The 12,297-nt window shown below is 43.0% G+C and overlaps 1 protein-coding gene across 3 annotated transcripts in view; it reads left to right on the top strand.

Annotated features, from left to right (window-relative positions):
• LOC119823934 (24-hydroxycholesterol 7-alpha-hydroxylase) overlaps positions 1-12,297 on the top strand; it is an 87,513-nt gene that overhangs the window by 8,562 nt on the left and 66,654 nt on the right. For all 3 annotated transcript variants that reach the window (XM_038344069.1, XM_038344068.1, XM_038344070.1), the window contains exons 3-6: positions 1,665-1,839; positions 3,012-3,161; positions 5,481-5,574; positions 10,022-10,126. In XM_038344069.1, the coding sequence (XP_038199997.1) occupies positions 1,665-1,839; positions 3,012-3,161; positions 5,481-5,574; positions 10,022-10,126 (524 nt within the window). The remainder of the gene's footprint in view (positions 1-1,664; positions 1,840-3,011; positions 3,162-5,480; positions 5,575-10,021; positions 10,127-12,297) is intronic.

The following is a 12,297-nucleotide window of genomic DNA, read 5'->3' as shown; positions in this document are numbered from 1 at the left end:
CAGCCTGGTCTGCAAGAGCTAGCTCCAGGACAGGCTCCAAAGGTACATAGAGAAACACCTGTCTCGAAAAACAAAAACAAAACAAAACAAAAACATAAAACAACAATAACAAAAGAGTAGTGAAGGGCAATTATTTTGTTATTAAAGTAGGGTTAGAAGGAAGGAAAGAGTATATGCATTAGGCTGGGTCATTGGAAAGGAAAAGATTGGCAGTCTAGTACATTTTGGTTTCATTTAGACATGTAAGTGAGATAGGTTTCTGTCACTGGTGCATTTAGGGGGTATTTGGAGTCTCTAGTGTTACAGCACTTAGGTCTTATTAACTACAGCCTTCTGCTGTGAATACAATGTTCTTCAGGCTATAGCTCTTAGTTCAATTGTACTCTGCCTGTCCAAAGTAGAGTTCCCCTGCTTAATAAGCAAGCCATAATTGTGACCTCTCCTGAGAGTGCCCACTGGGGCAATAATGCTAGCTGGGCTGGCTTCTCCTTTCTTACAGTCTCTGTCTGTCTTAGCCTGCTTGCTGTTACTGGAGACTGTGCTCCTGCTCCGCCTATGTCTGTATAGGTCCTGTGCCTATATCATGCATCTTCCCTGAATGCCTGCCTGACTTCTTGCCTAAGGTGCTAAGGTGTCCTTCTTCTATCCCCCATCCCTCTTAGAGTCTTATAATGTTCTCTGTCATGCATTTCTTCATATTAAGACAAAAGTCAGAGATTAAAAGTTTAGCTATTTTAAGATCACAGTATATTGTGTATAATATAATATAAATTATAATATAATATAAATTCACTGCTCTCCAGTGTTTGCTGATATGTAAGCCATGGAGTTTCTGGTCAATGAGTATATTTTGAAGGCTATTGTTTTATATGCTAACATACTTCTTCAGTAAAATAAACTAACTTATCTGCTAGAGGCAAATGGATATTATGGGAAAGTTCACCCCGGGCTCTCCTGTGACCTCTCGTGTGCATTTCTACTGAACAGATAAAATTTGTTAGCATTTCCTCTTCAGCCTCTTATTCCGACCAAACAGCCACTACCATGTTCAAGAGATCAACATTTAATTTAAATCACTTTATACAAAATATAACCCGAACATAGCAGAATCGTAAAATGTAAATTAATTTAAAAAGGGTTTTAAAAGATTCTTTTATTTGGTTAATCAAACTAGATAAACTAGATAATTTTTGTTTTTTAGAAAGTAGTCTAAAAACCAAAACTCTTACCCTTACCCTGACTGAACCTGAGGTGAACCTGTAGAGGGAAGAGGAAGATTTCTAGGAAGAAGTGTTCTGGAGTGGGATCAGAGTTATTCTGCTGGAAGGAATGGTCAAGAAGATAACTAGGAGGGGAATTTGGGGGTGTTGGTGTGTGTGTAGAAATGGGGTTTGGGTGGGAGAGTAGTGAATGTTCTAAGTCTAATTAATAGCTTTCAGAGTGCTGAGAGTTTAAAGACCCTCTGCGTTTTCTACATACCCTGAACGTAGATCTGGAGGAAGAAGGGGCTAAAAGTAGCAGCTCTCTCCCTCATTTATAGAGCGTGTTGAGAACAGATCTACTGATTTCCTGTGCCTGGAGGACTTTGTCAATAGTGGCTCCTGGCCGATTCTGGGCCACAAGGGATTGTCGCTCGTTTTGATACTAGTTTCCTCTGTCTTTAGCACGGATTCCCAAGAGTGTCTTTTTTTCACTGCATGAAAAACTGTATGCCTTGATGAAGGGGAAGATGGGTACTTTCAGCACACATCAGTTTACTGGACAGCTGACTGAGGCGTTCCATGAGCAGCTGGAAGATTTAGGTGCCTGGGGGATAGTAGACTTGAACGACTTTGTAAGGTAAACAGTTGTTTTAATCTTCAAATAAAAACTTGGAGCTAATACATCGGATTTTGAAATTCACCTGGCAAATTAATGTTCTCTATCTAACTAGGCTACTATGATATTTTTTTAAAAAATGCACTTAAATTCTAATTAAAAGGCACTTTCTAGTTTAGCATTCTCACTTTATAGTGAGCAAATAAATCAGAAGTCACTTGGCCGATGAAGAGCCGTAGAGTCTCCACGTGAGAAACTGAGTTACCAAAACACTTTCTCAGCCCAGTAGAACCCTAGGACTGCAAAGGCAGAGAGAGTGACCTAGGAGTGGAATAAGGGTATGAACTCTCAAAGCCCCACCTCACAGTGATGTACTTCCTTCAGCAAGACTCCACCTCCTGGAAATTCCATAACCTTCCCAAGCAGTGCCACTAGTGGAGACCAAGGATTCGAATACAGAAGCCTGTAGGGGACATTCTCATTTCATTCATGCTGAAACAGGTGATGTCAATAGATAACCCAGTCGGCAGTAGTTTGAATATGCAGACTTTTGTGAGAATTTAAGAAATGAATCATTACTGTTACCCCCTTTTATTCCTAGTTTATTTGCCACTACATCCAAAGACCTGAGTGGTGTCCTAGCTGTTACCATTTTCTAAATATATTCCTAATGAATGGCATTCATTCAGCTTATTTCTGTTTATTGTTTTGAATTTTTTATGGGTATAAGGTGCTTCCTTAGAATGGATTTTTACATCTTCAGGGCTGGAGAGAGGCCTCAGTAGTTAAGAGCACACGCGCTCTTCTCAAAGACCCAAGTTTGGTTCCCAGGACATATTTTACACAACTCACCGTTGCCTATAACCCCAGTGCCAGGGAGATCCGACTTCTGATCGTCAGAAGCACCTCCATTCACCCATCCATACAGAGACACTTGTACACACATAATTCAAAACAAAGTTTTTGTTTTTGTCTTGTTTTTAAGAAAGGATTTAAAAAGATCTTCAGATAAACACGGTCACATTTCAGTCATCCTTGAACGGCAGCTTGATTTCCAGCAGCAGACGTTAAAACTTAAGAATGACGTTTCCCCTAAAGTTGTGTCCCATTATCCACTGCTCAGCTGGCATTTTAAGGCAGTTCTGTCTTTATTGGTTACATGGTTGACTTCCTGAGCGTCCTCGTCTTTGCAGGCATCTTCTTTATCCAGCCACGGTCAATACTCTCTTTAAGAAAGGCTTGTTTCCCACAGACGAGAGGAAAATCAAGGAGTTCTACCAGCATTTTCAAACTTACGATGAGAGTTTTGAGTATGGATCCCAGCTACCGGAATGGCTCCTGAGGTAGGGTGGCCTTCTGTAATTGGTTCTTTGATCAGATTTCTCTTTTCAGCAGCATATATCTATAGCTAATCTCCATGTCACTCTCTCTTTGATGTGTGTGTGCACAGGTGTGCCCCGTGAGTGGAGGCCAGAGGATGATATCAGGTGTCTTGCTTTATCATTCTGCACCGTAGGTTTTGACACAAGACTGATCACCAAGAGCTAACCATTTTGTCTAGACTGGCTGATGTCTGAGGCCCAGCATTCCCCATCTCTGCATGGGATTGCACGTGCACGCTGCCGTGCTGGCTTTCACGTGGGCGGTGGTGATCTACGTGCAGGTCCTTGGGCTTGCACAACAAGCATTTTACCCTCTCAACAGCCTTTCTAGCTCCCGTCTCTCTAATTTATTTATTTATTTTATGCTTTATTTTTATTTCATATGCATATATGTGTGTAGGATATAGGTGCGTGTGTTGGGGGTGCAGTGCGCTTGCCATAGCGAATGAGTGTAGGTCAGAGGAAACTGGGCTTTGGTACTTGCTTCCCACCTTGTTTTAGACAGGGCCTAAAACATTCCAGCGTCATTCAGGTTAGTTGGCCGAGCTTCTAGGGTTTCTGTTGTCTCCATCTGGAGCCTCAAACTCCTCTGGTCTTCCAATACTGTGTGGCAAGTGCTTTATCCACTAAGTCGTATTCCAGCCACATTTCTTTTTCTTTAGCAGGATAGCATCAGTTGAGATGGAAGGAAGCTGTTTCTATGACTTTTTTTTTAAAATCGGTGGTGGGAGGCCGTGTGGTGTTTTCACTGTGTAGCCCATGCTGGCCCTGGAACTCATGGCCTCAGCCTCTAGGTTGCTGGCATTGCAGGAGTGCACCTTCACACCAGGCTCTGTAGCCTGCTTATTTTAGTGTGCAAGTGTGAAGTGAAGGAGGAACAAAAGAGATAGACTTCTTCCTTCCTTCTCTCTGTTCTTTCTTCCTCTTCCTGTCTCCCACCGTCCTCATCTTTCCTATCCCTTCCTTTCTGAAAAACTTGTGTGTGTGTGTGTGTGTGTGTGTGTGAGAGAGAGAGAGAGAGAGAGAGAGAGACAGAGAGAGATAAAGAGAGAGAGAGAGAGAGAGAGAGACAGAGACAGAGAGAGATAGAGAGAGAGAGAGAGAGAGAGAGAGAGAATGAGACATACTATGGAGATTGCATCAGAGGCTCTTTTGAAGTACAGTGTATCATTATTGAATCGATTCTGTTTGAATCCTTGCTGAATCAGCCCGCTCCTCTGTAAGGTGTGAGTAGGTGGTGATCAAATGCATTAATGCATTTGTTACCATTTGCTCAGATAAATATTTGTAAAATGCAGTGAGAAGCAACTGAATTTTTAAAAAGTTTTTGGCAGTTGCTCTATGTTTTATTCTGTTTGGACAGTTATGGTGGCATAGATGGGTAACCTATAAACAATAAATTCTTTTCCCCATAGTTTGGAGACTGAGTGAGACAGTAGGTGGTTTCTGAGGAGGGCTTCCTTTCGATGGCAGTCTGTCGACGTCTGACTGAGCCTTCAGAGTGGAAGAGGCAATCAAGTGCTTTCCGGGGTTTTATAAAGACACTAATCCCGTTGACAAAGGGTTCAACCTGTCATGCAGTTATTGTCTTTAATGCCCTGTTCCCTAATGCGATCACCTCCAGGTTGAGAATTTCAGCATTGATTTTGCAGAGCACCCAGATCATTAGCCGTGGATGCTGGTAATGGTCAGACAAGAATAAAATGGTGAGAACCAATGGGCTTTGTTTAGCTGGACCAGCATTTGGCCTCTGTGCTGGGCTTTTACCCATCACTTTTAAGATAGGCACAGTGAAATGAACCAGGCAATTGACACACCTTTTTCTCCTTCAGTGACAGCCCAGTAGGAATCAAAGACACTAAAATTCGTTTTCTTGTCCCCTTAGCTTTACCTGTGAACTCATAATTCAGAAGTGGACCTCTGTGGAAATTCTAACTGGAAACAGAGATGAAATTTGAGGAAATTATTCTACTATAAGAAACATTCTCTAGTTCTTAAAAAGTATATACGTTATTTACTTCATGTGCACTGGTATTTCACCTGCATGCGTGTCTGTGTGAGGGAGTCGGATCCCCCGGAACTGGAGTTATAGACAGGTGTGATCCACCATGTGGATGCTGGGAATTGAAGCTGAGTTTTCTGGAAGAGCAGCCAGTGCTCCTAACTGCTGAGCCGTTCTCCAGCCCCACATTCTCTCCGTTTATGTCATAACCTGTGACGCTAACCCTTGCAAATCACTGATTTTATGTTTTGTTTTGTTTTTTTTTTTTTTTGACGCAGAAACTGGTCAAAGTCCAAAAGGTGGCTCCTCAAACTGTTCGAGAAAAACATTGACGAAATCAAAGCTCACAAGTCAGTAGCAGACCATTCCAGGGTAGGTATCTCTTTCTTCACTAAGAATTGTATAATGAACATGGGAGTAAACAGTGATTATTACAAAACATTTCTTAGCCAGGAAATGTGTGTGATTGGATATAATTTTTATACCAAGTGATACACTAGGCCTGTTTACATACATTATTTTAATATCATGGCATCACAGCCCCAAAGCATTCTGTCCTATAGGATTGCAAAATGGATGCTACAAACAACAAAATAAGATGAAACTCTTGAGTTTTTTTATTTTATTTTGTTTTGTTTTGATTTCACACAGTTGACTGTGTCAAAGGACAGACTTACAATTTAAAGGTCTTCATTGCTTTACAGCGTAGTTCTCGAATTAGGCCACTTATTTTTCCATACAACAAATACAATGTTTTCATAGCCTGAGCTGAGCACCTCGGTTATTATAGAAAAAGGCTAGAGCGGGGATCTCAACCTGTGGGTCATGACCATCAGAAAGCACATATTTCTGATGGTCTTAGGGGAGCCCCCAATCATATATTTATTTTTGTTGCTACTTCATAACTGTAATTTTGCTACTAAGTAGTGTCTCACACTAAGACTGTTGGAAATACCTGCCTTCCAGTGGTCACAACCCACAGGTGGAGAACTGCCGGGTAGAGAACTATGGACATCAGAAAACAGAGTTCCCGTCTAAGACTAAGGACAAGACACCAGAACTCTAACTGATGGGTTGGAATTGGGTGATTCTGGTTACTTAAGGAGGTGAGGAATAAGTGACTCAGGGTTCTTGTCATTGCTTTTGACCTGTTTGGGAAACATCAGCTCCTCACTCGTCCCCTAACTTCTGAGAAATTCACACAGAACGTCTTCAGTCTTAAGTAACTTAGCTTCCATCCAATGCCACAGGACTTTGGTTTGAGCCATGCCATATTGATTTTTTGTTGTTGTTGTTGATTAGTTGCAGGTGACTGTCCTTACTCAGCAGGCCAAGGTCACCTGATATGGCCTAGAGGAATGAAACCAGACCAGTTGAAGGGTCCACAGTAAAACATATATGTATACATACATACATACACACACACAAAACATGTGTGTATACACACGCACACACATATGTGTATATATGTGTGTATGTGCATATATATATATATATATATATACACACACACAAAACATAAACATACACGCAGAGAACACATGGTCACTTAAAAACTAAAGATGTTCAGTCCCAGCTACTTAGGAGGCTGGGGCAGGAGAATGGCAAATTCAAGGCCTGCCTGGACAACCTAGTGAGACTATCTCAAAATAAAGAGAAGTCTGTGGATGTGCTCAGTGGTTTCTTGTCATGCTGGTTTCAAACTTTAGTACCAAAAACAAGCAAACAAAACCCCCCACAGAAAGCTTCTGATTTTAGTTGTATATTAAGTGTCACTAGCAATGCTACTGAACTCTCGAGAGGAAGACAGCAAGACAGCCTGAGGAAAAAGAACTGTGTATATGGTTTGTATCTGTGGTGGTTAGTCTTAATTTTCAAACTGACACAATCTACATCACCTGGGAAGAGAACGGTAATGAGGGATTTTCTGGCGGATGTGTCTCCAAGGGGTTGTCTTGATTGCACAGTGGGTGGCACCATTCCCTCCGCAGAGCATCCTGGATTGTTGAGGAGTGGAGAAAGCCAGCTGGGTACTAGCATGACTTCCTTGCTCTTTATTCTTGACGATGGATGTGGCTAGCCGTTTCAGGTTATCGCTGCATTGGTTTACCCAAAGTGGTGGACTGTAATCTGGAATTAGGAGCTAAAACAGTTCTTTTCTCCCAGTTGCTTTTGGTGGGGTATTTATTTATTTATTTATTTTTCATTTTAATCACAGCTGCAGGGAATGAAGCCAATACAGTCTCTTTGTCCTTGTCTCCTTCCTGTTGCTGTGATAAATATCGCGGCCAAAGGGACTTAGGGGAGGGAAGGGTTTACCTCATTTTGTGCTTCCAGGTCATAATCGATCATTGAGGGAAGTCAGGGAAAGAACTCCAGGCAGGACACTAGAGGCAGGAACCACAGAGGAGCTGCTTAAACTAGCTTAAGACTATGATCATTCACAGGCTTAGGCTTCATCCACGGTGGCCTGGGCCCCCTACAGAAGTTAACTCAGTCAAAACAATCCCTCACAGACAGCTCAACCAGCTAGACATGCTGTAGAGCGGCAGAAAATGAAACCCATAATTAAAACGACCAGTTGTGTTATTCTTCTGGACATGATAGACAACGGCACACCAGCTAATATTCAGAAGGCAGTTATGATGTACACAGTCATTTCTTGTTTCTTGTGACAACTTTAATGCCAAGAAGACGATTGGCAAGGCTAATCTGGAAAACTTGCATGCTTCATTAACAGCAAGTGACACCAGCAACTCCGTTTTCATCCTGCCAACGTGTGCATTTCTTTCATACTAGCTAGGTTGTGCTTTTTCCTCGTGTGTACCGAATGTGAATAATAGTAGCTGCTTCATGGCTAACACATCAACGAGCTGAGCTGAACACCCATGAGGGAGGACGTTAAAATTACACCGTCCCAAGGCAAGTAGGGAATGGATCCTAGAGTCCATCTTGGTTTCCTGTTACCGTACCGAGTTAAGATTAAGAGCACATCCAGCACCTGAGTGTCTGCCCCCTGGCAGAGAAGCAACCATGGGCAAAGGGAAACTGAGAAGCCCCCTGAATGCGGTTAAGTGGGAATAGGTAGATGGTGCTGTGCTCTGAGTTGGTGCCATTTAAGTCAGAACATCTGGGCTTTCCCAGGAGCTTGAACTGAGCTCCTCACATATGCTGGGCAAGTCCTCTGCTTCCCGGATATATCTCTAGCTCTCCTTTTTTACTTTTTATTTTGAGAAAGAATTTTACGAAGTCAACAGAGCTGGTCTTAATCCCACTTTAGAGACCAAGTATACTTTTTTAAAAAAAATATTTATTTATTATGTATACAATAGTCTGTCTGTGTGTATGCCTGCAGGCCAGAAGAGGGCACCAGACCCCATTACAGATGGTTGCGAGCCACCATGTGGTTGCTGGGAATTGAACACAGGACCTTTGGAAGAGCAGGCAATGCTCTTAACCTCTGAGCCATCTCTCTAGCCCCACCAAACATACTTTGAATTTGAAATTCTCCTGCCCCAACCTTCTGCGTTGCTTGATTATAACTCTGTACCACTAGGCCTCGCTACTTAATTTTCTTATGAGCAGAGGTTTGCTTATGTTAAAAGGGTAACATTTGAGTTGAGTATGTCGCTCAGCTAGTAGAATGCTTGCCTGGTATGCAGGAGGATCTGATTTCAATCTCTAACACTGTATAATAATAATAATAATAATAATAATAATAACAACAACAACAACACTAATAACAACAACAATAACAACAACAGGTGGGGGCAGGAAGATTTTTGTGAGTTCAAGGCTAGTCTCAGGTACATACTGAGTTCCAGGTCACCCAGGCCTACATAGTGAGACTCTGTCTCAAAAACCAAACATGGTATTTACGAAAATACAAACATTGCAAGCAACCAAGCAATCCTCAGCAAAAAAGCAAAAACAAAAGCCAATGTTGTGCCTGGGTGTAGTTCAGTTAGAAAGTGCTGGCCTAGCCTGCACAACACCCCAGGTTCATCCCCAGTACTGAATAAACCAGGTGTGCTGGTACATTCTTGCAATCTCAGCTCTAAGGAGGGAGAGGTCGGAGGTCAGGAGCGCAAGGCCATCTTGAGCTACAGAGAACGCTGGTTTTGTTTCAAGTATTTTATCAGCAACTGTACTAATATTCAACTCTCAAAATTTTATGAGGTTGGTACCATATCAAGGCCATCTTGTGGATGAGAAAATTCAATCACTGGAATAGTCAAGTGATTTATACAGGATCATTCCTTTCCCTAATAGTGAAGCCACAAGACAGAAATTCAGCTACGCTCCCCTGGAGTTCCTGTTCCCCACTCTCATACTCCAACCCAGTGTACAGGGCCTTAGCGTGCCTCAGATGCAAGCCTGTGAAGAGCAGACACATCTCTCCTGGATTAAAGACAAATGAACAGTTCCAGGGTCATGACTCAGTCTAGGCAAAGCGCCTCATGAGCAAGTCTGAAGCGCTGAGGTTCAGATCCCCAGAACCCACACAAAAATCTGGGTGTAGTGACACCTGCCAGTAACCCCGACTCTTGGCAAAAAGATAGGTAGATTCCTGATGCTCATTGGCTAGCCCAGCTAGCTGAACTGAGAAGGTTCCGGTTCCATGAGAGACTCTGTCTCAAACATAAAGGTGGAGAGCGATGGAGGAAAGACAGCCAGTGTTGACCTCTGCCCCCCTCGTGCGCGTGTACACACAGCCACACTGTTAGGTACATGCAGCATATGCAGAGGGTGATCTCTTGTTTATGGGCGTCAGTCCTCCTCACATAGCTGGGGTCTCACAGTCATTTCCTTCACACAGACCCTCATGCAGGCCGTTCTGGATGTTGTGGAGACAGAATCATGTCAACATGGTCCAAATTATGGACTTTTGATGCTTTGGGCTTCTCTGGCCAATGCTGCTCCCGTAAGTACATGGAAGACAATGGGGCTCACTTCCGTCTGTTGTTTGTTTTTGTTTGTTTGTTTGTTTGTTCTTTTGCTTTATTGTTTCTTTCTCTTGGTCTTCAGTTCTTCACTTAATTTGACGAACAAAAAGATTATCAGTGGATTGTGATGTAAGATAAAAAGCAAAGTGAATGCTTGATAGAAGCCAATGAGGTGACTCTGTGGAGGAAATGCTTGCCTCACGTGCTACAGGAGCAGAGTTCATAAGTGCTGCTGGGTGTGACAGGCTGTCTAAAATCCCACTGCTAGAGAGGTGGAGACCAGGGGTCCGTGGGGCAAGCTGGCCAGCTAAACTAACCTGATCAGTGAGCTCTGGGTTCAGTGAGAGCCCCTGTCTCAGTCAATAATGCAAAGAAGATAACAGACATCAACCCCTGACCTCTACAGGCATGAGCATCTGCACATATGCCTGTGCACACTTCTACAAAAACATGCATGCATGCATACTAGTGCATGGACGTGTGCATGGGCGTGCACGCACACACACAGCACTCATATAGACATCAAATACCCCACCCCCCAAAAAATTCCTCCCCAAAATACTAAGAAGGTAAAATACCTATATCCAGAGAGAATTCTGCCCCCTGACATGCTTGCCCTTTGGGACCCCGGTGTACCATTTTAAGGGGCTCTGACTCTGTCAGGCTGTGTGCTCTATGTGCTGCACAGCTGAACAAAGCCTAGGTTAGGAGTACGGATACTGATGGTTTTAGATGGAGCTGCTTATCTCAGTCACGGTGACCCTCCCTTAAAATCTCCATGCCTCCATTTCCTCTGCAGGAAGTTAGGGAAGGAAGGGGGAAGGGAGGGAGAGAATATGAATGTAAAATTTCTGACATGATCGTAGTCAGGGGTTGATCATTTCCTACCAAGTCTCTGTGAGATCTAGCCAGATGCTCTAGTCATGTCAGTGCATGTGAGCTTCCCCTCCTCCTGGGTACCAGTGCATCTGAATTTCTTGGCCTGTTGGTTCTCCAGGCTTCTCTGAATGGGGCTTATGACACTGAAATGCACTGCACATCTAAAGATAACAGGGACCCTTAAGGCCCATTTATTTTTATGTACTCGTTTTAATTGATTAATTAATTTAGTTTTTTTGTTTGTTTTGAGGCAGTCTTGCTATGTAGTCTCAGGCTGCCCTTAAACCTCCAATCTCAAGTGCTGAGGTTATAGACATGACACACAGTGATGGGCGACTGTTTCTTCTTATTAATTTTCTTTTACTAAGTGAACAAAATATTGGGTTTCTTTAGGACATCTTTAACCATGTGTGTCATTGAACTTGGCTCATGGTCACCCTCACTACCTCCTTTGTCCTCCCCCACTCCTGCTTATTTCCTTCCTTCTTCCCAAATATAGTCCCTCAACTGCATCCATGGTGTGTGTGTGTGTGTGTGTGTGTGTGTGTGTGTGTGATCTTAAAGTTACTATGAAACTTGGTGAAAGCGAGGAGATTTGTGTGTACGAGTCCCTGTTTGGTCTGCTCTAATTCCCTGGTCAGCACACTGTCTCATTAACCCAAGCTGTTCCTTATGTTGGCTGAAGTGGAGGGACGGCTGTTTATGTATCTCTGATGAAATAGGAATACTTAGCTCTTCTCTGGTAAGTGTGGTCATTTTCTTTTTCTTGAACAACTAGAATTAGTATTATACATTTCTCTGTCTTGTTTTTGAAGGCCTAGGTGGCTAGATGATTTCTCAGTCTCAATAACTTCTTTAAACCTCTTGTAAAGAACAGAGACAGATATTCTGGCCTTTCTGTTCCAACAGATGCCTCCCACGAGAATCTGTGTCATCAGTGCCTATCAAGTGAAGAGCCCCGTGCCCCCCCATTCTCATAGTCTTCCCTGACTCTTCTCAACTAATTGATTGAACCACAGCAAAACTGAAGAGCAACTTCCCAAACATGCACACAGCAGCCACAGTCAGAGCGCTAGTTCTCAGGATCTCTCCAGAAAGGTCCCCTGAAGGAAACCACACAAAGCACTATTGAGCGGACACAGTGGTCAGCTCTTTGTGGTTGATCCTGGCACTGATCCTAAAGGACGTGTCTGATGATGATTGAAAGCTTCATCTTGCTAGATCATCCTTGTTGGCACTTCCAAGAGGCAGTGTGAACCAAGAGCAGAGA

The sequence above is a fragment of the Arvicola amphibius genome, chromosome 9 (assembly GCF_903992535.2).
Source record: "Arvicola amphibius chromosome 9, mArvAmp1.2, whole genome shotgun sequence".
Taxonomy (NCBI): domain Eukaryota; kingdom Metazoa; phylum Chordata; class Mammalia; order Rodentia; family Cricetidae; genus Arvicola; species Arvicola amphibius.
Note: the sequence above shows the minus strand (reverse complement) of the source record. Positions and strands in the feature narration are given on the sequence as shown.